General features: G+C 46.9%; 1 protein-coding gene across 1 annotated transcript in view; it reads left to right on the forward strand.

Moving 5' to 3' along the window:
* Window positions 1-24,930, forward strand: part of LOC121003104 (canalicular multispecific organic anion transporter 1-like) — a 150,565-nt gene that overhangs the window by 10,867 nt on the left and 114,768 nt on the right. Inside the window, exon 5 of the mRNA XM_040434682.1 lies at window positions 2,728-2,838. Coding sequence (XP_040290616.1) covers window positions 2,728-2,838 — 111 coding nt within the window. The remainder of the gene's footprint in view (window positions 1-2,727; window positions 2,839-24,930) is intronic.

A 24,930-nucleotide genomic window follows, 5' to 3' on the forward strand; every position in this document is an offset into this window, starting at 1 on the left:
CCATGGTGATGGATTATGTGATGACCGGAGTGACGTCACCACAGGTCCTGTTGCTACACAGAGCTAAGATGAAGACAGAAGGAGATGCCGGCTACGCGATCAAATGGACTAAGGTGAATTAAATTATTATTTTTTTTTAACCCCTCCAGCGCTATTTTACTATGCATTCTGTATTCAGAATGCTATTATTTTCCCTTATAACCATGTTATAAGGGAAAATAATACAATCTACAGAACACCGATCCCAAGCCTGAACTTCTGTGAAGAAGTTCGGGTTTGGGTACCAAACATGCGCGATTTTTCTCACACGAGTGCAAAACGCATTAAAATCCCGGAACGCACACGCACATTTTCCCGCAACGCCCGTGTGAAAGAGGCCTAAGGCTGGTCTCACACGAGCGAGTTCAATGCATTGAACTTGAAGCATATGTCTGCGAGAGCTCCCGCCCTGACCTACATAGCACTGATGGGAACGCATAGCATTATATTGATTTATGATGCTATGTAACCCTTAGGCCCCTTGCAGATGAGCGTTCCTCCCGCAACGAGTCCGCATCGCAGCACCCGGCCTGACCTCCCAGCACTGACGGGATTCACATAGCCTTATATTTATTTAAGATGCTATGCAACCCTTACAGTTCTGGAATGTATTGGATAACACTGGCAGTACATAGCATCATAAATAAATATAATGCTACAGTGGATATAAAAAGTCTACACACCCCTGTTAAAATGTCAGGTTTCTGTGATGTAAAAAAAATGAGACAAAGATAAATCATTTCAGAACTTTTTCCACCTTTAATGTGACCTCTAAACTGTACAACTCAATGGAAAAACAAACTGAAATCTTTTAGGGGGAGGGAAGAAAACAAAAAGAAATCTAAAATGTGGTTGCACACCCTCTTATAACTAGGGATGTAGCTGTGTTCAGAATTAAGCAATTACATTCAAAATCCTGTTAAATAGGAGTCAGCATACACCTGCCATCATGTAAAGTGCCTCTGATTAACCACAAATAAAGTTCAGCTGCTCTAGTTGGTCTTTCCTGAAATTTTCTTAGTCGCATCCCACAGCAAAAGCCATGGTCCACAGAGAGCTTCCAAAGCATCAGAGGGATCTCATTGTTAAAAGGTATCAGTCAGGAGAAGGGTACAAAAGAATTTCCAAGGCATTAGATATACCATGGAACACAGTGAAGGCAGTCATCATCAAGTGGAGAAAATATGGCACAACAGTGACATTACCAAGAACTGGACGTCCCTCCAAAATGGAGGAAAAGACGAGAAGAAAACTGGTCTGGGAGGCGACCAAGAGGCCTACAGCAACATTAAAGGAGCTGCAGGAATATCTGGCAAGTACTGGCTGTGTGGTACATGTGACAACAATCTCCCGTATTCTTCTTATGTCTGGGCTATGGAGTAGAGTGGCAAGACAAAAGCCTTTTCTTACGAAGAAAAACATCCAAGCCAGGCTACATTTTGCAAAAACACATCTGAAGTCTCCCAAAAGCATGTGGGAAAAGGTGTTATGGTCTGATGAAACCAAGGTTTTTGGCCATAATTCCAAAAGATATGTTTGACCACTGCACATCACCAAAAGAACCCCATACCCACAGTGAAGCATCGTGGTGGCAGCATCATGCCAAGGGGCTGTTTTTCTTCATCTGGAACTGGGGCCTTAGTTAAGCTAGAGGGAATTATGAACAGTTCAAAATACCAGTCAATACTGGCACAAAACCTTCAGGCTTCTGCTAGAAAGCTGAACATGAAGAGGAACTTCATCTTTCAGCATGACAACGACCCAAAGCATACATCCAAATCAACAAAGGAATGGCTTTATCAGAAGAATATTAAAGTTTTGGAATGGCCTAGCCAGAGCCCAGACCTGAATCCGATTGAAAATCTGTGGGGTGATCAGAAGAGGACTGAGCACAGGAGATGCCCTCGCAATCTGACAGATTTGAAGTGTTTTTGCAAAGAGGAGTGGGCAAATCTTGCCAAGTCAAAATGTGCCATGCTGATAGACTCATACCCAAAAAGACTGAGTGCTGTAATAAAATCAAAAGGTGCTTCAACAAAGTATTAGTTTAAGGGTGTGCACACTTATGAAACCATATTTTATTTATTTTTTTCTTCCCTCTACCTAAAAGATTTCCGTTTGTTTTTCAATTGAGTTGTACAGTTTATAGGTCACATTAATGGTGGAAAAAGTTCTGAAATTATTTATCTTTGTCTGATTTTTTTACAGCACAGAAACCTAACATTTTAACAGGGGTGTGTAGACTTATTATATCCACTGTATGTGACCCCCGGCAGCGCTGGGAGGTCAGACCGGGAGCTTCGTTGCGGACTCTCTGTGGAAGGAACGCTCGTCTGCAAGGGGCCTTACAGTTCTGGAATGTATTGTATAACACTGACTTAATGCTGTCGGTGTTATCTGGCTGAAAACTCCCACAGCAATAACCTATTGAAATAGGCTGGTTTTAAGGGGTGGATTTTCTGCCATAGTGGATCTCCCTCTATTTTCAATCTTTGGATTGCAAAGGTTGAAAATTGCTGAAAAAAACTTACTGTACAGCAACTATTGACATGTTTTGAATGGTCATCTCAAAGACTCTACACAGCATCAAGGTGCAAATGATGGCTACCACGATGAGTATTTGGATATGACCACAACATGTCCGTCTCCTATAAAACGTTTTCATACGTCTCTTCTTTTTATTCACAGGGAGATATTCCGGATCTTCCCCGATTCTGTTTGTTTTTCATCTCGTTTGGTCTTCAGGTTCTTATTCTTTTCATCTCTTCCATCTCAGAAACCAGCGATCTCTCAAAAAAGGTAAGGAAAGCCATGATGATTGCTATCTCGGCCAGGATAATGTAACATTATTGCAATTAGTGGTCCCCCACTAATTTTCTTCAAATTTCCTCTAATGTATAAGCAGGGGTGCACCACCAATGAGGCCAGGTGAGGCAATCGCCTCAGGCAGCACCAAGTAGGGGCAAAGGAAAGGGGGGGCAGCTGAAGGTCCATGGGCTGAAGAGAAGGGGTTAGGTTAAGAAATTGTCATTGGGGGAGGGGGGTGCTGTTTTCGTTTTTGCCTCAGGCAGCAGAAAGGCTAGGTGCACCCCTGCGTATAAGGGGTTTACTAAAGAATCTTGTAATATTTGCCATGAAGAAAAACCAGGATCCTATAGGTTGGCTTTTTACCTGTCAGATCCTATTGTTTCCCCAATGGGAAAGGAAGGTTTTAGCAGGAGATAATGGGGCAATTCTTACAGTCTTTCCCAAACTAATGATGAGCGGAATAGGCAATATTCAAATTTGCGATATTTTGCAAATTTTTAGCCAAATATTCACCATAAGTTCACAAATTCATGATTGTGAAAATCGGTAATATAACATGCACATATTGAACGCAATTTCAATACCTATAACATGTAATAAACAGATAATCACACACAGGCTATATGCCAAAAGCCAGGCATGTGCAAGCTAACAACCTATCCATGAGACAGGTATTCAGCATACCTTACAATGGCAGCCTTGTGCACTATGAAACATTCAAAACCAGCTCTCATCTGACTGAGAGCCAGTAAGCCTCAAAGTTGCATGATTTAAGTTTGATGGCTTGAGGGAACCTGCACACTCTTCTCTTACTGCTTAGGAGGGCTGCATAAAAATGTTCTGTTTTCTAATTTTCCTAATATTTTATTCAATAACCTTTCTATACTGTTTTGTCATGTAAACTCATTTGCATAAACTTGAATATAGAAAAGACATGCAAACTAGTAGAATCTGCCTTGTTTTTCAGCTAGAACACTATTTGCATGTCTTTCCCATATTCACATTTATGCTAATTAGTTTACATGACAAAACTGTATAGAAAGGTTATTGAATAAAATATTTGGACAATTAGAAAACTTTAAATTGTTATGCAATCCTCCTAAGCAGTGAGAGAAGAGTTAGCTAGCATCCCAAAATCTTTTACAATTTTTGTCACCCTAATGATAATGATCTAGGTGCACAGGTCCCCCTGAACCATCCAACACAAACCAAGCAACTTTGAGGCTTACTAGCCCATGAGGTTTATTTAAGGTGTGATTATTGTTAGTCTACTTTCACACTCGTGTTTTGGCTTTTCGTTTGTGAGATCAGTTCAGAACTCTCACAAGCGGTCCAAAATGGATCAGTTTACATTCTAAGGCATTCTGAATGGAAAAGGATCCGCTTAGAATGCATCAGTTCAGTCTCTATTCTGCTTTGGAGACTGACACCAAAACGCTGTGTCCGTCTGATGAAACTGAGCCAATGGGGACGGATCCGTTTTCTATGGCACAATAGAAAACTGATCTGTCCTCCATTGACTTTCAATGGTGTTCAAGACTGATCCGTCTTGGCTATATTAAAGATAATACAAACGGACTAGTTCTGAACTGATGCAGACGGTTGTATTATCTGAACAGATCCGTCCATGATGGATCCGCACAAAACGCGAGTGTGAAAGTAGCCTTAGTTGTCTCATAGTGCACAAGGCTGCCATTGTAAGGTATGCTGACTGTATCTGTCTCATGGATAGGTTGTTGGCTTGCACATACCTGGCTTTTGGCATACAGCCTTTGTGTGATTTTGTTATATGTTGTGTATTGTATGTTATATGTAATGATTTATATTAAAAATTAAAATAACATAGCATCTTTAAAAAAAAAAGTATAGATAAAATACTTTTAATAAGAATTTATCAATGATAGGTAAACTAGTAAGTATAAAAAAAAGTTTGTATGATAGATAACATAATAAGGATAAAGAGAAGCTATATACAATAATTAAAAATATATTATAAGTTTATGAAGATATAGCACTATATTCTAGATTTTCACGTATTCGCGATAAAAATTCGGTTAACACTATCCCAAACATGACCAGCAGTGAGACTTGAAAATAAGGCAGCTATTACTTGGTGTAAGTGTTGTTGCATTTTATAGTTAATATAGTAAAGGGACAGGAATGTTAAGCATTTTTTAAATATACTTTAGAAAGATGTTTATTTGTACACAGGGTTTAAGAATTTTCTCAGCAAAAGCTTTGAGCATTGCTAAGGGGAGTCTGTCTTCAGTATTCAAGGTTTTACTTAGCGCTGAAGAGGCCTGTGTTTAACAAGTCAGATAGGCAGGGTGATGGGCAGTGATAGTTAGGCCACATGTCCATAGTCAGGGACTGGGGTAATGACAAGAGCCAGGAAGGAAGCCTCTGTATGTTAGACATAGGTGTCTTTAGCGCTCATTAGGACTGAAGACTGAAGACAGACTCTCCTTAGAAACACTCCATTAGAGCTTTGCTACGGAGACTCTTGACATCCTACAACAAAGCATCTTTCCCTTATAAAGTATATTACAAAAAATGCTTAACATCCCTGTCCCCACCCAGTATTAAAAATAAACTGAAATAACAGTTATACTTTAAGGGAGCTCTCTGGGCTTTTAATGTTGATGACCTATCCTCAGGATAGAGCAGGAAGAGAGATGGGAGAAAGTATGTGCATACTGCATTTGCCGTCTCCTCCTACAGTTGATCGGCGGGGGTATCTTGAGGAGAAGTCATCAATACCAAAAGCCCGGAGAACCCCTTTAAGTTCAGAGCTCCCTTTTTTTTCCATGATGGTAGCTTCATGATTTGCTGGGAGCATATGGAGAAGCGCCACTAGTCAAATGTAGACAGTACAGCTGCAGGGGACATAACGTTCAGCAGTTACAGTACATGACCCTTGTCATCAGCGCATGAACAGCGACAGAGCTCTGGCCACAGGACGTGATGTAAGTTTTGGGAAGTTTATGGACTAGAACAATAGGGCAGAATATTAATATTTTTGTTGATGTTTTTGGCTTATGCAACGGGCGACCTCCCCCTAGGGCCCTCTATATAAAACGCATCCCAGGTGTAGGAATGCCGAGTGGTATAGTGCGGCCTATAGCGTCTCTTTATGTATGTCACGGTGCTCCTACCTGGATGAGACCATGGTGAGTCCGTAGGATCCGTCCGGACGTATCCCAGATGTTTCACCTCATTGATGAAATCTACATCTGCCGGCAGCCGTGCAAAGGTCAGTTGAACCAGGGCTCCAAGCTCATCCATTGTCTCACTACGGAACTGGTAAAAAGTTACTTCTTTCTGCAGTCTTTTATTACATGGCAGAATACAATATACCACTATTACAAGCAAGATTATACAAACCGGATTCCAAAAAAGTTGGGACACTATACAAATCGTGGATAAAAACTGAATGCAATGATGTGGAGGTGCCAACTTCTAATATTTTATTCAGAATAGAACATAAATCACGGAACAAAAGTTTAAACTGAGAAAATGTACCATTTTAAGGGAAAAATATGTTGAATCAGAATTTCATGGCATCTCCCCTTCTTCTTACAACACTCAATAGACGTCTGGGGACCGAGGAGACCAGTTTCTCAAGTTTAGAAATAGGAATGCTCTCCCATTCTTGTCTAATACAGGCCTCTAACTGTTCAATCGTCTTGGGCCTTCTTTGTTGCACCTTCCTCTTTATGATGCGCCAAATGTTTTCTATAGGTGAAAGATCTGGACTGCATACTGGCCATTCCAGTACCCGGATCCTTCTCCTACGCAGCCATGATGTTGTGATTGATGCAGAATGTGGTCTGACATTATCTTGTTGAAAAATGCAGGGTCTTCCCTGAAAGAGATGACGTCTGGATGGGAGCATATGTTGTTCTAGAACCTGAATATATTTTTCTGCATTGATGGTGCCTTTCCAGACATGCAAGCTGCCCATGCCACACGCACTCATGCAACCCCATACCATCAGAGATGCAGGCTTCTGAACTGAGCGTTGATAACAACTTGGGTTGTCCTTGTCCTCTTTGGTCTGGATGACATGGCGTCCCAGATTTCCAAAAAAAACTTTGAATCGTGACTCGTCTGACCACAGAACAGTCTTCCATTTTGCCACACTCCATTTTAAATGATCCCTGGCCCAGTGAAAACGCCTGAGCTTGTGGATCTTGCTTAGAAATGGCTTCTTCTTTGCACTGTAGAGTTTCAGCTGGCAACGGCGGATGGCATGGTGGATTGTGTTCACTGACAATGGTTTCTGGAAGTATTCCTGAGCCCATTCTGTGATTTCCTTTACAGTAGCATTCCTGTTTGTGGTGCAGTGTCGTTTAAGGGCCCGTAGATCACGGGCATCCAGTATGGTTTTACGGCTTTGACCCTTATGCACAGAGATTGTTCCAGATTCTCTGAATCTTCGGATGATGTTATGCACAGTTGATGATGATAGATGCAAAGTCTTTGCAATTTTTCACTGGGTAACACCTTTCTGATATTGCTCCACTATCTTTCTGCGCAACATTGTAGGAATTGGTGATCCTCTACCCATCTTGGTTTCTGAGAGACACTGCCACTCTGAGAAGCTCTTTTTATACCCAATCATGTTGCCAATTGACCTAATTAGTGTTAATTGGTCTTCCAGCTCTTCGTTATGCTCAAATTTACTTTTTCCAGCCTCATATTGCTACTTGACCCAACTTTTTGGGGATTTGTTGACACCGTGAAAATTGGACTCAACGTACTTTTCCTTTAAAATGATACATTTACTCGGATTAAACGTTTGATCTGTCATCTACGTTCTATTACAAATAAAATATTGACATTTGCCATCTCCACATCATTGCATTCAGTTTTTATTCACAATTTGTTTAGTGTCCCAACTTTTTTGGAATCCGGTTTGTAACAACAAGCAGTGATACAAATATTCAAGATTTACCCTCCATCTTTGAGACATCTGTGGACTGTCACCGCCCAGAAGTACTTCAGAACAAGCTAATCCTATTCTGTCCTTTGGGATCCCTTCCAGGTGGGAAACGGTACCACAGATACTCTCAATAATCTCAATATTGTTTCTTCTTCTTCTTATAAACTTTATTGATACACATAGGCATAAGCTTGATTATAATGTAAATGACTAGTATAATTAGCACTACTTGTACTACTGTTTGAATAAGCCCCATTATCCAGCCACCCAGCCCTTTGAACCAGTTGGCAGGATTGATAAAGGGAAAGGTGTCTCCCCACCATGAGTCTTTATCAGCTTTATGTGCGTCCAACCATTTATCCCTTAGATCCACCATTTTCTCTAGACCCACCTTAACTTGCAAATTACCCGGGTCTATGTAATGACAACAAGCGGGTCCCACAACCTGGCACATACCTCCATCTTTGGCTATAACATAGTCTAGAACTAATGTGTGTTGGTTGGTGACAATGATCAACTGGTTTTGCACAATGTTCGAGGTATACAGGATCTATACAAACAAACCAGGCTGTTCGGGTTAGAGTCATTGCAGCCGAATTTGTCATGAGAACCAGGGCTGGGACAAGGCCATTTGGTGCCCAGGGCGAAGATGGCAAACTGCGCCCCCCCCCCCCCCCCCCGTTTTTAAGAAAGAATCAATGTTGTTTCAAAACAAGAATATACTTAAAGCAATAGAACAAAGGACTGTGGGACTTTGAAAGTATTCATTTTAAAACACGTGTGTAAACACGAATATGAACTTTGCCCCACGATAGCTCTTTTGTAGAACCCCCATAAAAACTTACAGTTACTTGACTTGGCCCTTGGGGATCTCGGACGCCACTTCAACACTTGGCCGGGGGCTCGGCGGAGCTGATGTTGTGCTTTATCCTAATGAGAAAGATTTCATAATAAGGATTTGGAGAAGGGGCAGAGGAATAGCAGAGCAGGGAGAGGCTGGTGCTGCTACTAGGGGGTCATACCATGGGGGAGTAATAAAGCCCACCATAATGCCCCCCCCAGTAGTAATAATTCTCCTTATAATATGCAAAACATACCCCTTTGTAATGCCCCCAGTTGAGCTAATGTTCCCATAATGTGCCAACATAAAATACCCCTTCTCAGTGCCCCCGTAGATGACCCCCATAGTGCTCCCCCCTTCCCCATAGTACCCACCATAATGTGTCCCAGTATAAAATGCCCCTATACAGAGCCCCCCATATAAAATATCTTCTTTTTAGCCTCAGTAGATGCCCCTAAATAATCTGCAGTAAGATGTGCCCCCATAGATGCCCCCATATCATGTGCCAGTAGCCAGAGCCCCCCCCCATATCATGTGCCAGTAGCCAGAGTGCCCCCATATCATGTGCCAGTAGCCAGAGTGCCCCCATATCATGTGCCAGTAGCCAGAGCCCCCCCCCCCATATCATGTGCCAGTAGCCAGAGTGCCCCCATATCATGTGCCAGTAGCCCCCCATATCATGTGCCAGTAGCCCCCCTTATTGCCAATAGCCCCCTTATGGGCCAGTAGCCCCCCTTATGTGCCAATAGCCCCCCTTATGTGCCAGTAGCCCCCTTATGGGCCAGTAGCCCCCCTTATCATGTGCCAGTAGCCCCCCTTATCATGTGCCAGTAGCCCCCCTTATCATGTGCCAGTAGCCCCCCCTTATCATGTGCCAGCCCAGTAGTCCCCCCTTATCATGTGCCAGCCCAGTAGCCCCCCTTATGTGCCAGCCCAGCCCAGTAGTCCCCCCTTATCATGTGCCAGCCCAGTAGCCCCCCTTATCATGTGCCAGCCCAGCCCAGTAGTCCCCCCTTATCATGTGCCAGCCCAGTAGTCCCCCCTTATGTGCCAGCCCAGCCCAGTATTGTACCTATATAAATAAAAAAAATAATAAAAAAAACTTATACTTACCTCCAGCAATGTAATGCGATGCAGGCCGCCTCTTCCGTCTGTGTCCCTCGCTATACGGCAGTCAGGCGACGCGATGACGTCATCGCGCCGCCTGCACCGGCCTCTGATAGGCTGCCAGCACTAGGCCGGCAGCCTATCAGAGGAACAGGAGGGGACACACCTCTCCCTCCTCTGCCGCAGCGCAGGCATCTGTATTGCCGTCCTGAGGACGGCAATACAGATGACTATGGAGATGAGCGCTTCCGCAATGGAAGCGCTCATCTCCTGCTCTGCCCTGCCACCGGCCGCGGCCGCCCCCCCACTTGTCACCAGGGCCGCGGCCTTGCGGCACTCAGGCTTGCCGGCCCACCGGGAAATTTCCCGGTATCCCGGCAGGCCAGTCCGGCCCTGCTGCGCCCCCCTCCTGTCCGCAAATGGTAGCGCCCAGGGCACCCGCTCCTTCGGCCCCTGCCTTGTACCGGCCCTGATGAGAACTAAAAGACATACCTTTCGACTGTATTTGCAAACAATGACAATGTGACCAACTTGGAAAACATGACACATTGCACCACATGTTCTCGTTCCAGGGGGTAGAGCTATAATCAACTGGTGGCCCTGATCTGTTTACCATAAGCCAGGGGGGCTCAGCCCAACCTGCAACGGGTAAGGGTACCTCCTTGTTTTTAGTTTTGGACTTAACCTGCATCATGCCTGTAAAAAAGATAGTAGAGCTGGCAAGTTCAGTTAGTTCAGAAAAGCTTAGGGGCATGGGGAAATAGGGCATACTGGCTGAACTCACAGGACTGTGAGTACAGATCCAACAGTCTCTCAAATTTTCAGTGTCGCTTAGCCCCTCAAACAACAATTGATGGTGCCGTATCAAAGCATTTTCCCATTCATCATTCAGTGGATGAAACACTGCTGACACGCTCAAGGGCAGAGCAACTGCCAACAGAAGGATCCTTATCCTGTGGTTCCAAGACTTTCTTGCAATAAGAAGCGTGTATCCAGTTGGGTTTTCCTTTAACTTTTACAGCAGTCTCAGTCTTTAACAAAACTTGGAAGGGACCATCAAATCTGGGCTCAAATGTCTTTCTTACATGCCTTTTTATGACAACCCAATCACCAGGCACGTTGGTTTCGCCACACATCTCCCCCTCCCAGGGAAGACTAACCAGATACTTGACCTCACGGTCAGTGCCTGAGTTAGTCTTGCAGTCCAACCACAACCCAATACTGGACCTGTTGAATTTTGGGGCCTGGCTCTGTTCTGTATGTCCCCAGCTGTTGAGTAGGCATCTGCGACTCCTTGCTTCCTTGTGGTTCTCTAGCTTGGAGCTGTAGGTACTTGGTGGGCAGAGGCCGACTGCGCTCTGCCCAGATGCCAGCTCTTCCGCTGGGGTAGCCTGTGGGAAGTCCGGCTCTGGAGAAGAGGATAGGGGAGGTCAGAAGCCAGTGGCGCTCTGCCCTGATGCCAGCGCTTAAGCTGAGGTGCATGGTGCCAACTCCTGCTGGGTAGTCAATGAACGGTTAGGGCAGAGGCCAGCGGCGCTCTGCTCTGATGCCAGCTCTTCTGCTGGAGAGGGGTCAGTGGGGTTTAAAGCCTTACCCACTACCCTCAGTATTGGTCTGGGAGAGAGCTGTGGAGGGGGGCTATCACTTACCCCCTCCTCTGGATACCCCATCTGCCGCTGGGGAGAGAGACCAACTGTCTCCTCTCCCTGTAGAGTATAATGCTGCTGGGTAGTGAGACCGACTGTCTCCACTACCAGTGATTCTGGTTGTTGCAGAGATGAGGGACCGACAATCTCCTCTCCCTGTACTCCCAGTGGCAGTTGGGGATCTGGGCCGCCTGCCCAGCCACCCTGTTGGGCCGGTGGAGTGACTACGGTTCCATCTCCACCTGCCGACTGGAGTTCCTCCCAGTACCAGTCTATGAAGTCCCCTACCTCCACAGTTGGTGAGGAAGTAGGGGATACCTCAGCTGTTACTTGCCAGGGGAAGGGCTGCAGGTCTGGGCCTGGTATCCAACTGTCTTGTATCTTGCGCTGGGCTTGAATGGAGCGAAACAACTGTTGATAATCTTGCTCCAGCTCCCACTCCCTTTGGACCAGAAAGATCAGATCCTCCCTCACCCCACTAGTTGTAGGCCAATTGTGCAAGTCCCCCCTGTAGTCAGTAATGTCCCAAAATCTAGACTCTTCTGTGCTTCCAAAGTCAATGTCTTCAAAAGACTCCCACAATAAACCAGGGCAATTATATTCCTCACCTTCGGGCTTGGCGTACTCCTCCATCCATGGAGACTGTGTTACTGTGTCCCACCATAGTGCTTGGTAAGCGTCATCAAGCCAGGTTTCCTGCCATACCAATGTCTCAAGCTCTGACACCCACTCCATCAATGGTTGCTCTCCCAGTAGAGGTAGTTGCAGCGCCAATCGCATTCGTAATCTCTGCTCCTCACTGGGAAGACTCTCACCCCTCCGACACTGCACGTCCTCCAGGGCCTGGTGCTATATGCCTTTCCGCTCGGCATCCCTGTAATCCGGGTGATCTTTCTCATGGAATGCTGTGCAGGAACCAACGGCATCCATATTGCTGTAGCCAGGGGCGCTGTACGGATACTAGCGTTGCCCTCAATTGTAAAATCCACGAACGGTGTCTCCGAGCTGCTTCTCCTCTCACTAGGATGCCATCCCACTGCTTGCCACCAATGTAACGGAACGCCTAGCACCCCGACCGGGTACCTCCGTTGATAGATGCTCCTAGTGCTTCCAGAGTACTCCAAGCACTCCACTTGACACCGTCAGTGCTGCAGACCCCACGAACCGCCGAAGCTTGGTGGAGGTCTCGCCGCCTCCTACCCACCCTGGACCTACGACAAGGCTCCAGTGGGTGAACCTCTCCTAAATGCAGAGAGCAGGAACCATGAACAAGCTCTTACAAGAGCTTATACTCAGGGGAGTATTGTGATATAGCAATCCCCAAGAGTATAGTTATCCCATTCCCCAAACATGAGCCAAAACTTCATGAAAGTATAAAAACAGGAACTCTCTTTATTTGAACACACAAGCATTGATTTATACACATCTTCCAAAAAGGTTACCACCCACAGGGTTTTGTAAAAACAGCCAATCACATGCATTTACAGTATTCAAACCTTCCCAGCAGTTGTACACAAAATCCCCTTCCCTCTGTCTGTAACGCAATCAACAAAATACAATGAGCATTGTCTGAGACGCAATTAACTAACACACTGGCATTGTCTGAGACGCAATCCACAAAATACAATTACCAAACGTAATGGGCTAACTTAATCACTCACAGACAGAAAACACACATTTTTCCCCAAAACACAAAAAACACCCCAAAACCCCACATATCCCCATAATGTATACATCCATGGATAGCTCTGATCTGGGTGAACAACATATCCAAAAATCACCCAGATCTGAGCAGGAGTTCCCGAATTCCATGGAAGTCACATTTGGCCGGCCGCAAGCATGGCTTTCCTGCCCAAAACAGTTCCACAGATTTAAGCTGTGTGGCCGGTCTGTCTTCTCCTTCAAAGATAGTATGGGCCATAATCCTGGGGCAAGAGGCTAGTAGCCAGGCCCCTCCAAAACCCAGTGGTGAGGTTGGTTTCGCCACACCAGGTGCAACCCATCTCTTCAGTACCGTGCTCACCATAGGAACCTTTGCTTGGTGTGTGGGCCCGTGGGCCTCCTGTGCCATCATAGGATAGAGGGCTTTAGGTAGGCATATTTTTCCTGACACTTCTCAGAGTCCCTGCCCATTCGGCACTGCTCCTCTCTGAGTCCAGGAGGTCTTTTCTCCTTCATCTGCCTGTGCAGACAGTTTAATCAACACGTCTTCAGACATGTGGTGAGGCTCCAGGACGCCGACAGGGATTACCTCGTGTTTCCAAGGCTTCACTGCTGCCTCTTTTGCAGACCCATCTGCCCTGTTGTTGCCCCTAGCCTCACGGGTTTGTTGTCTGGTATGTGCCTTAACCTTGACAATGGCTACTTCCTCTGAAAGCAGTAGTGAGTTCATTAGTTCAAACGCTGAGTCTTTGTTCTTTATAGGTTGACCTGCAGAGGTAAGGAAGTCCCTGGCTCTCCAAATAGGGCCATAATCATGTGCAATACCAAACCCGTACCTGGAGTCTGTAAAAATATTTGCTCCTTTACCTTGTGCCATTTTACATGCTTCAGAGATTGCCTTCAACTCAGTCTCCTGTGCTGACATGTGAGGAGGGAGTGGTTCAGCCAATACTACCTTATGTTGCGTGACCACTGCATATCCAGTATGAAATCGGCCATCCTCACCCATGTATCTGCTGCCATCTACAAAAAACTCAAAATCAGGATTAGGTATGGGTTGATCATGTACATGTGAAAAGCCAGAAGTTTCTTGTCGCATTAATTTGACACAATGATGTTCATCAGTATCTTGTAATTTTTGTAAAAGAGGGCCTGTACCCCCTTCCCCCATTTCTGAATCTGAAATTGGTAGGAGAGTTGTAGGATTCAGAGTAGTACATCTTTTGAAAGTAATGGACTCAGGCATGAGTAAAGAACATTGCAACCGTAGTTGGCGTGCCATGGATATGTGCTTTAGTTGCACCTGACTTAGGATACCTTGGATGTCATGAGGGGTCTGTACCACCAGGGAATAGTCGAGTACAACTTCAGAAGCTTTTTCCACCATCAGCTGCACTGCAGCGACCACCCTGACACAGGAGGGGGCGCCGCGTGAGACTGGATCTAATCTGGCAGAGAAATAGGCAATCGGCCTTTGTCTGTCCCCATGTTTCTGGGTCAGGACTGAGGTACTATGGCCACTCAGTTCTGAACAGAACAGGTTAAAAGGCTGGTCATAGTCTGGTATGCCCAGTGCCGGTGCTGACAGGATTGCCAATTTGATTGAGTAAAAAGAATCATCTGCAGGGCCGCTGATTGAAAAAGGGTCAGAGGCCAAACAGTCATAAAGGGGTTGCATCAACATGGATGCATTCCGGATCCAAGGTCTGCAATAGGACACCAGTCCCAAAAACATTCTGTGGGGCTTCGGCCCCTGAGGAAATGGAATGTCCTTCACGGCCTGTTTTCTTTCCTCGGTGAGGTGCCGGGCACCTTCTGACAAACAGTGACTGAGGAAAGTAACACGGGATTGGCAAAACTGCAGCTTGTCTTTGGAAGACTTACACCCATTTTCTGCCAGGAAAATCAACAGTGACAGAGATGCATTTTTACAAGTGTCATAGTCAGGAGCGCATAACAATAGATCATCAACATATTGTAACAAAACAACTTGATCAGGAACCCGCCAACCTGTCAGGACTGATTGGAGGGCTAGAGTATACATGGTGGGTGAGTTTTGAATACCATCCATGTATACTGTTTACCCTTGAATGCAAATAAATATTGACATTTTCACATGGATCGAGACATTGAAAAATGCATTTGCAAGGTCAATCACAGTATAACACGATGCCCTCGGAGGGACCTGTGACATCAAGGTGTGTGTTTTCGGGACCGTTATGCACCATCTTATAAGTCACAGGCTGAAATCTTACTGCTTTCTTTTTGACAGTAAACAGGGGGGGTGTTGGCGGGAGAATTAGTCACCACCAGTACCCCCATTTGAACAAACTGGTCAATCTGAGTGACCACAGATTGTTCTTGTGCATGACTCAACGGATACTGACGGACTCAGGGTGGTGTACATCCTGGTTTTAAATGTACCATGAAAGGAGTGACATCCAATCTGCCAATATCCGTTTTACCCTTTGCCCACAATTTGTTGGGGACTGGCTGCAGGTCCTGCTCCAATTGTACCACACAGGATGTTTGGTCCGGCTCCAGGTGTAAAGCTAGAACCCAGGTAAAACATCATCGGGGGTGTCAATATCTACATGTGTGGTACCATCCTCATTAAAGTGAATATGAACCCCCCAGTGCCTGCAGGACGTCAGTACCCAGCAAACTGAATGGGATATTTTCTTTTACTAACAACTGAGTAACCACTGTACTGTCTTTGATTTTTAATTTCATAGGTATGGTCTCTGGGATGAAGACCACTTTCCCTGTGAACCCTGATGCGGGGACACATTGTGTGCTTATCTGCCACGGCTTAATATAATCAGGATTTATCACTGTCATGGCTGCCCCCGTGTCTATTAAGAAAGGAACCTGTTGGTTGCCTACCTAGACTGGTATCTCAATTTGGCAGCCTGCTGCAGTCATGGCAGATAAGTGTAGTGTACGGGAGTTGTAATACCCGTCACTACCAAAGTGTCACTTGGTGTGCTGTCGTCCCTCCTAATTATGGGGAGTTGTTGTATGTCAGTTTTATAAAATGTAATGTGTGTATTTCCCTGTCATTGAAACTTGCATGTACAGGCCTGCTAGGGGTGTCATTACCGCTTCTAGTCCATAGAGGGAGCTAGGGAGCCCTAGTTTATATAAGGCCAGTCAGGGAAGTGCAAGGCAGACGGAGTCTAGTGTCTGTAATCTACAGTTGGAGATTAGACAATGTCTGAGACAAGTCCAGGCCTGAAGCCTGCTGTTCAGGAGAAGATTCCCTCCTGAATACCCATATGCAGAAGCAGGAACATCTTAGCCTAAGGGCCTGAGGAACCATTCAGAAGCTAGGAGAGACTGAGGCAAAGATCAGAGGAGCCAGAGGTACTGAGAGAAACAGAGGAGGTACTTATTTAAGCCATAATCAAGGATATAAAGCCAGACTTAGGTTAATGGGCCTTGGTGAAGAATTGCTACATTCCAGGATCAGACAGAGTTAGAGTGCAAGCTCCTTTGCTGCAAATCCTGTGTTCAACACTCTGTAATTACCCTGCTGTACTGAATTGCCTGCATCGACCGAATTGCAAAATCGACTGTATGCTGAGGAACTGCGTTTCCAATATTGTCTCTGCCTGCAAACTACTAAAGTTGAAGTTCTGTTTTAACACCACGTTTCCTCAAATTATTCCTGCATCCGCAAACGGCGTGCCACCGTTTACTTGGCACTGGCGTCACGAACTATTCCTACCTATACCTGCCCTTGCAGAGAGTCAGCTGTACCAGGTTAGTGTATATTGCACTACTACACTCAGAAACACCTACTACGCACAACTTGAGTACACTGCACCTCTCTTTTGGCGTCACGAACAGGATACGCACGCTTTCTAGTGCAAGAAGCGTGAACTTTGTGCCTTATACAAGTGCCCTGTGACCAAAGTGACAATTTTCCTGTTTAATGAAAGTGGACTTTGTGGACTTAAAATCATACCCAAAGTGTACCAAAAACCTCTAAAAAGCGCTGTGCAGTGTTGCGCTACCCAGAGGAAGAAAATCGCCGCATTGGAGTGTGGTTTTGTGGACTTTAAACATTCCTGCTTGCTGTCAGTGAACAGACAGCGTTTGTACCTAAAGATGGCCGCTGAGCTTGCTGAATTTACTGCTGCGTCACCTTCATCCCGAAAAGGCGGGAAAAGTTGGCGCCTTTCTGAGGAAAAAGCGGGAAGAAGGTCAAGGGCAGGCGCCACGGCTTATCTGGACATTTGCATGTCTGCCAGCATGGACACCGCCCTCCATATACTGGAATACCTGGGGGGCGGCTCCCCAGTGCAATGGGAGGAGCTGGCTACTCTAATTGACGCGACCCTATCGCTCTCCTCAGTAGGATCGAGCATGTTGGATTGTGAGCAGAGTGTTGCTGCAGCGTCCGCACCTGTGATTGAAAAGATGACCGACACCGGTGTAGAGCCAGAAGAGGCTCCACCGGCCTACGCTCCGGGACCGGAGCAACCCGCCTGCCGCACCAGGGAGAAAGAACCCGAGCCCTACTATGGCTCGTGGAGGGACTTTTTCCAGCCATCGTTCAAATGGTCTTCCCTGATGGCGGAGATTCGAGAGGCCGCTATCAAGCGGAATACCAAGACTAAGATCGTGTATGAGGAATTGACCAAGACCATACATGAGAAGCATACACACACCCAACCCCGCCTGGAAAGGAGAAAGGGAGTGGTGCTGTCGTTTGACAAATCCCGTGGCTACGGGTTTATTCAAGACTATCTGACTGGCAGAGACCTCTATGTGAATCGAAGGTCTGTCAAGAGAGACTACCTCCCTTCGTACCAGCACAGCCTCCGCGAGGGAGAGGAAGTGGAGTACACCCCTGCCGAGAGCCTGCGAGGCCCCTATGCGACTGCTGTGACCCGTCCCAAGAAAGGACCTGAGGATTGGGAGGCAGAAGAAGGAGAAGACTACTCTGGCTGCGAGCGAGAACCGGAACGCTCTCCAGAGCCGGCCCATCACGCCTTTCAGGAGCGGAGCTCCTTCATTGGGCCGAATGTCTTCTGGCAGCCAACCGTGTTGGAAAAATGGGTGAGTCCCTACCCTTCCCCCGAGCTGCCTCGTCGGGAGAAGACAATATCAGAGCTGGAGCAGTTAAAAGGACTTAGTGCTACCTTTGAGAACATCCGGATGGGACGGAGACCAGACGCGTCGCCAGTACCTGAAGAGGCCGAGTCTGCGTCATCGGTAACTGTACCTGCGCCGGCGGCGCCAGCAGAGAACAGCGACTCCGACACAGAGAGCATCGGTGAGCAGATCGTCCGGCTGGAGGAGAAGTTGCGGGAGTTGCGTAAGACCTACACCGCCAGGATCCAGACACCGCCGAGGAAGGATGAGGTAAGGGTGCCTGTCACCACCCGCCGACCGCCTTCTGTTGCCACCGTTCCGTCAGTGCCCCAGACCGGACCCGCGATTGCCGTAAACTGCTGCACCCAGAGCACCGGACCGCTTGCTGCGGCGGTGCCAAGCACGTCACACCCTGCAGTGATCATGCCAGGGCCGGCACGGTCCACCAGAGGGTTCACCCCTAGGCCTATGGGGCCAATACCTATTAGGGGCCCCTTTACCCTACAGCTGCCCCCTGACACTGTTATGTGGGCACATCCTCCTGTAGAAGAATACTACAGACGGTACTTGCCAGCGGAGCCAAGTGGATATGATGTGCCACTGTAGTCAGCCTGCTAGGCCTTTGATTTATTTCCTAAGAAGTTAATGTTAACCCTTCCAGGACAGGAGTCCTATGTTGCTGGTCCTTTGTTGCGGCTGCCAGTTTGTCCACGGCTCAGTGGTAGGTGTTGACCACTGAAATTACAAAGTCAGCAAGGCCAGGCTTGTTTTCCAGGATCTCCTGCCTGCTTTTGCTATCCCACACCAAGTTGTGCCTGTTCCTTTGTTGCACCTTTTACCCTTCACCCCCTTTTCAGGTTGATCAGGGGTTTTACAGCACTTTTCTTGCTGTCATTTTATTGTGCAACCTGATACTAAGGAACCGTGCCCGGAGACAGACTCAAAAGGACCTGAGCCTCTGAGATTCTTACTCTTTTAAAAGTATTGTGCCCAGAGATGGACTCCACCGCATGAGAGCCTCTGTGATTTAATAAGAAATAACCTGGGTACGGACTCATGTTTGTTATTTGAGCCTCCAAGAACTTTTATACCGTTTTCTACTGTTTTATCATGGACTTATTCATTGTCATGGACTATCCTGGCTCTACTGTTACGCTGTGCCAGGTCAGCGCCCCCGTTCCATTCCCTATCCTGAGAGAAGAGAACGACGCCCCTTGTCACTGCCCTGCACCTTTGCCAATTGGACCTGATGTAAATGCAGATGAATTGCATATATGTATGCCTGCATGTCTCTTTTTCTATTTCAGGTAGAGATTCCAGTTGGGCGACCCATGATGGAGTACGAGGGCGTACTCAGCTTAAAGCAGTGGGGTATGTAGTGTACGGGAGTTGTAATACCCGTCACTACCAAAGTGTCACTTGGTGTGCTGTCGTCCCTCCTAATTATGGGGAGTTGTTGTATGTCAGTTTTATAAAATGTAATGTGTGTATTTCCCTGTCATTGAAACTTGCATGTACAGGCCTGCTAGGGGTGTCATTACCGCTTCTAGTCCATAGAGGGAGCTAGGGAGCCCTAGTTTATATAAGGCCAGTCAGGGAAGTGCAAGGCAGACGGAGTCTAGTGTCTGTAATCTACAGTTGGAGATTAGACAATGTCTGAGACAAGTCCAGGCCTGAAGCCTGCTGTTCAGGAGAAGATTCCCTCCTGAATACCCATATGCAGAAGCAGGAACATCTTAGCCTAAGGGCCTGAGGAACCATTCAGAAGCTAGGAGAGACTGAGGCAAAGATCAGAGGAGCCAGAGGTACTGAGAGAAACAGAGGAGGTACTTATTTAAGCCATAATCAAGGATATAAAGCCAGACTTAGGTTAATGGGCCTTGGTGAAGAATTGCTACATTCCAGGATCAGACAGAGTTAGAGTGCAAGCTCCTTTGCTGCAAATCCTGTGTTCAACACTCTGTAATTACCCTGCTGTACTGAATTGCCTGCATCGACCGAATTGCAAAATCGACTGTATGCTGAGGAACTGCGTTTCCAATATTGTCTCTGCCTGCAAACTACTAAAGTTGAAGTTCTGTTTTAACACCACGTTTCCTCAAATTATTCCTGCATCCGCAAACGGCGTGCCACCGTTTACTTGGCACTGGCGTCACGAACTATTCCTACCTATACCTGCCCTTGCAGAGAGTCAGCTGTACCAGGTTAGTGTATATTGCACTACTACACTCAGAAACACCTACTACGCACAACTTGAGTACACTGCATAAGCACACTGGATTGCCGGCTTCCTATTGTGAGGTCACCGGACCAGGGGTGTGCACTGAACCCTGGTTCTGTGAATTCACCTGTTGTCCTTGAAGGGCTAACCGGCAATTTCTGCGTATGTGACCAGGTTTGCCACAATTGTAACATCTGAAGTCACCCCTCTTCTGTCTGGTCTGTCCTTGTTGACCAGACCATGGTCTCTGTTGTTCCTGAACCATATTGATTTTTGAGGATTTGGTAGTAGACATGTCTAGTTCCAAACCCTAAGCAGCAGCAACTAACTGAGGTAATGCTGTCACCCTCCATTCAGGCTTACATGCCTTCAGTTTTGTCTGGAGGGCAGGTCTCAGTCCCTCCATGAAAGCAGATGTCAGTAACTTCTGTCGCATGGGTCCAGTGGTATCCCAACCCATGTCCGTCCACACTGTCCACACCCCCAGACGAAGGTACGCCGAAACGCGCGTTGGGGTTGGCGCCATCCTGGAGGAGAAACAGCATGGGTAACTGTCCGATGTCCTTTTGATCATAGATGATTTGTTTGCATTAGCACTTTACTCTTTCATGTATTACATTAATGGACTTGTATCCGCTGTATGTTTCCTCCAGTGATGTGGTTTTTTATCTCTTGCACCATATTCCTTTTAATCATGTTTGTGAAATATATGTGATTTTGTAATAAAGTATTCATTCATTATAAGCGGTCTGGCATTTTTTGTAGGTTTATACCACACTGTCCATAGTCTAGACTCAAATGCCACTATGTCTTCTTTAGTCTCCTGTATTACGTCTTTTAAACTACGGGCACTGTCATCTTCCTTTGTCCTGGCCCAGCTACCAAAAATTCTGCAATATTCTATGTCCGATGTGTCAGTTTTTTGTTTTTTATCCCCTAGTCAGACCATGAGGACTGGTCAGTTTTTGCCCTTTCAGTCAGTACCTGTTCTTTTAGAGGGTTATATGGTAATTCTTAAATTTTTAAGGCTACTAGGTCATTTAAGTCAGCTCATGTTGCTGACTTAAATGACCTGTGGCTTGTATCTGTTGTAACATACGGTGGGCAGGCATAGGTCTTGTCAGTGGGTCAGGAATAGAGTTGAGCGAACACCTGGATGTTCGTGTTCGAGAAGTTCGGCCGAACTTCCCGAAAAGTTTCGGGTTCGGGATCCGAATTCGACCCGAACTTCGCCCCGAACCCGAACCCCATTGAAGTCAATGGGGACCCGAACTTTTCGGCACTAAAAAGGTAAAATAGACCATGAAAGGGCTAGAGGGCTGCAAAAGGCAGCAAAATGTAGGTAAATCCCCTGCAAACAAATGTGGATAGGGAAATGAATAAAAATAAAAAATAAATTAACCAATATGAATTGGAGAGAGGTCCCATAGCAGACAATAAGGCTTCATGTCACCCACCACTGGAACAGGCCACTTTCAGATATTTAGGCCCCGGCACCCAGACAGAGGTCCCATAGCAGAGAATCAGGCTTCATGTCATAGCAGAGAATCAATGGAGTAATTGCAGCACACAGTTTTGCTTGTTGCTTATCAAATTTTATTAAATTTTTGTCATCATATGACCAAATTCCAGTGCACGTTAGACAGCTCAATTATATAGTTTAGATAATGACCATTAGATAATGACCAGACGTTTCGGCCTGTCAAGGCCTTCTTCAGTGGTCTCAAATCTAAAAAAATAATATATATTCGTTATAAGTCACATGAAATACGTATTGGGATTTCTGAACGATTTCTGAACAAGTCCTTGCAGGCACCAGCTAACCCAACAAACGGAGTGCGGTACTCCAAAACTAACACTATAGCAGAGAATCAGGCTTCATGTCACCCACCACTGGAACAGGCCACTGTCAGATATTTAGGCCCCGGCACCCAGACAGAGGAGAGAGGTCCCATAGCAGAGAATCAGGCTTCATGTCACAAAACAATAACAAACACAGGTGCACTCTGTAGTCTCACTAAACCCTCAAACTGATTTTAAAATTGAGAGATTAGTCAACATGTTCTACGGTGTAGAACATGTCTAAGCCCGGGCACCACGCCAAGGTTTCTCAAGTAGCCCGGGACCTAACACTCTCCTACCTGAGCAGTATGGGCGATACCAGGAGCCAGTGGGCAAATTACAGGAGCATAAGGCCGACTCACAAACAGCTCACCAGTTACCTCCAGCATGTCGCCATGCTTGCAATGGGAGGAGGGAGGAGTCTGCGAGTCCCACTCAAGACTGGCTGATATGTCCCAGGCCTCACAGGCTTCATGTCACCCACCACTGGAACAGGCCACTGTGAGATATTTAGGCCCCGGCACCCAGACAGAGGAGAGAGGTCCCATAGCAGAGAATCAGGCTTCATGTCATAGCAGAGAATCAGGCTTCATGTCACCCACCACTGGAACAGGCCACTGTCAGATATTTAGGCCCCGGCACCAAGACAGAGGAGAGAGGTCCCATAGCAGAGAATCAGGATTCATGTCACCCACCACTGGAACAAGCCACTGTCAGATATTTAGGCCCCGGCACCCAGACAGAGGAGAGAGGTCCCATAGCAGAGAATCAGGCTTCATGTCACCCACCACTGGAACAGGCCACTGTCAGATATTTAGGCCCCGGCACCCAGAAAGAGGAGAGAGGTCCCATAGCAGAGAATCAGGCTTTATGTCATAGCAGAGAATCAGGCTTCATGTCATAGCAGAGAATCAGGCTTCATGTCACCCACCACTGGAACAGGCCACTGTCAGATTTTTAGGCCCCGGCACCCAGACAGAGGAGAGAGGTCCCATAGCAGAGAATCAGGCTTCATGTCACCCACCATTGGAACAGGCCAGTTTACAATATTTAGGCCCCTGGCACCCAGACGGAGGAGAGGTTCATTCAACTTTGGGTTGCCCCGCAATATAATGGTAAAATTAAAAAAAGAAGATTGAATGAAGAAGTGCCCTGGAGTAACAAGAATATATTGTTAAGGGGAGGTAGTTATAAATGTCTAATCTGCACAAGGGATGGACAGGTCCTCTGGGATCCATGCCTGGTTCATTTTTATGAACTATAGCTTGTCCACATTGGCTGTGGACCGGCGGCTGCGTTTGTCTGTAATGACGCCCCCTGCCGTGCTGAATACACGTTCAGACAAAACGCTGGCCGCCGGGCAGGCCAGCACCTCCAAGGCATAAAAAGCTTGCTCTGACCACGTAGACAATTTGGAGACCCAGAAGTTGAATGGGGCCGAACCATCAGTCAGTACGTGGAGGGGTGTGCACACGTACTGTTCCACCATGTTAGTGAAATGTTGCCTCCTGCTAACACGTTCCGTATCAGGTGGTGGTGCAGTTAGCTGTGGCGTGGTGACAAAACTTTTCCACATCTCTGCCATGCTAACCCTGCCCTCAGAGGAGCTGGCCGTGACACAGCTGCGTTGGCGACCTCTTGCTCCTCCTCTGCCTTCGCCTTGGGCTTCCACTTGTTCCCCTGTGACATTTGGGAATGCTCTCAGTAGCGCGTCTACCAACGTGCGCTTGTACTCGCGCATCTTCCTATCACGCTCCAGTGCAGGAAGTAAGGTGGGCACATTGTCTTTGTACCGGGGATCCAGCAGGGTGGCAACCCAGTAGTCCGCACACGTTAAAATGTGGGCAACTCTGCTGTCGTTGCGCAGGCACTGCAGCATGTAGTCGCTCATGTGTGCTAGGCTGCCCAGAGGTAAGGAATAGCTGTCCTCTGTGGGAGGCGTATTGTCATCGTCCTCCATTTCCGCCCAGCCATGCACCAGTAATGGGCCCGAGCTGCGTTGGGTGCCACCCCGCTGTGAACATGCTTCATCGTCATCCTCTTCCATCTCCTCCTCGTCCTCCAGTAGTGGGCCCTGGCTGGCAACATTTGTACCTGGCCTCTGCTGTTGCAAAAAACCTTCCTCTGAGTCACTTCTAAGACACTGGCCTGAAAGTGGTAAAAATGACCCCTCTTCCTCCTCCTCCTCCTCCTGGGCCACCTCCTCTTCCATCATCGCCCTAAGTGTTTTCTCAAGGAGACATAGAAGTGGTATTGTAACGCTGATAATGGCATCATCGCCACTGGCCATGTTGGTGGAGTACTCGAAACAGCGCAACAGGGCACACAGGTCTCGCATGGAGGCCCAGTCATTGGTGGTGAAGTGGTGCTGTTCCGCAGTGCGACTGACTCGTGCGTGCTGCAGCTGAAACTCCACTATGGCCTGCTGCTGCTCGCACAGTCTGTCCAGCATGTGCAAGGTGGAGTTCCACCTGGTGGGCACATCGCATATGAGGCGGTGAGCGGGAAGGCCGAAGTTACGCTGTAGCGCAGACAGACGAGCAGCGGCAGGATGTGAACGCCGGAAGCGCGCACAGACGGCCCGCACTTTATGCAGCAGCTCTGAAATGTCGGGGTAGTTGTTAATGAACTTCTGCACCACCAAATTCAGCACATGCGCCAGGCAAGGGATGTGTGTCAAACCGGCTAGTCCCAGAGCTGCGACGAGATTTCGCCC

This window comes from Bufo bufo, chromosome 6 (assembly GCF_905171765.1).
Source record: "Bufo bufo chromosome 6, aBufBuf1.1, whole genome shotgun sequence".
NCBI classification, from domain to species: Eukaryota; Metazoa; Chordata; class Amphibia; order Anura; family Bufonidae; genus Bufo; species Bufo bufo.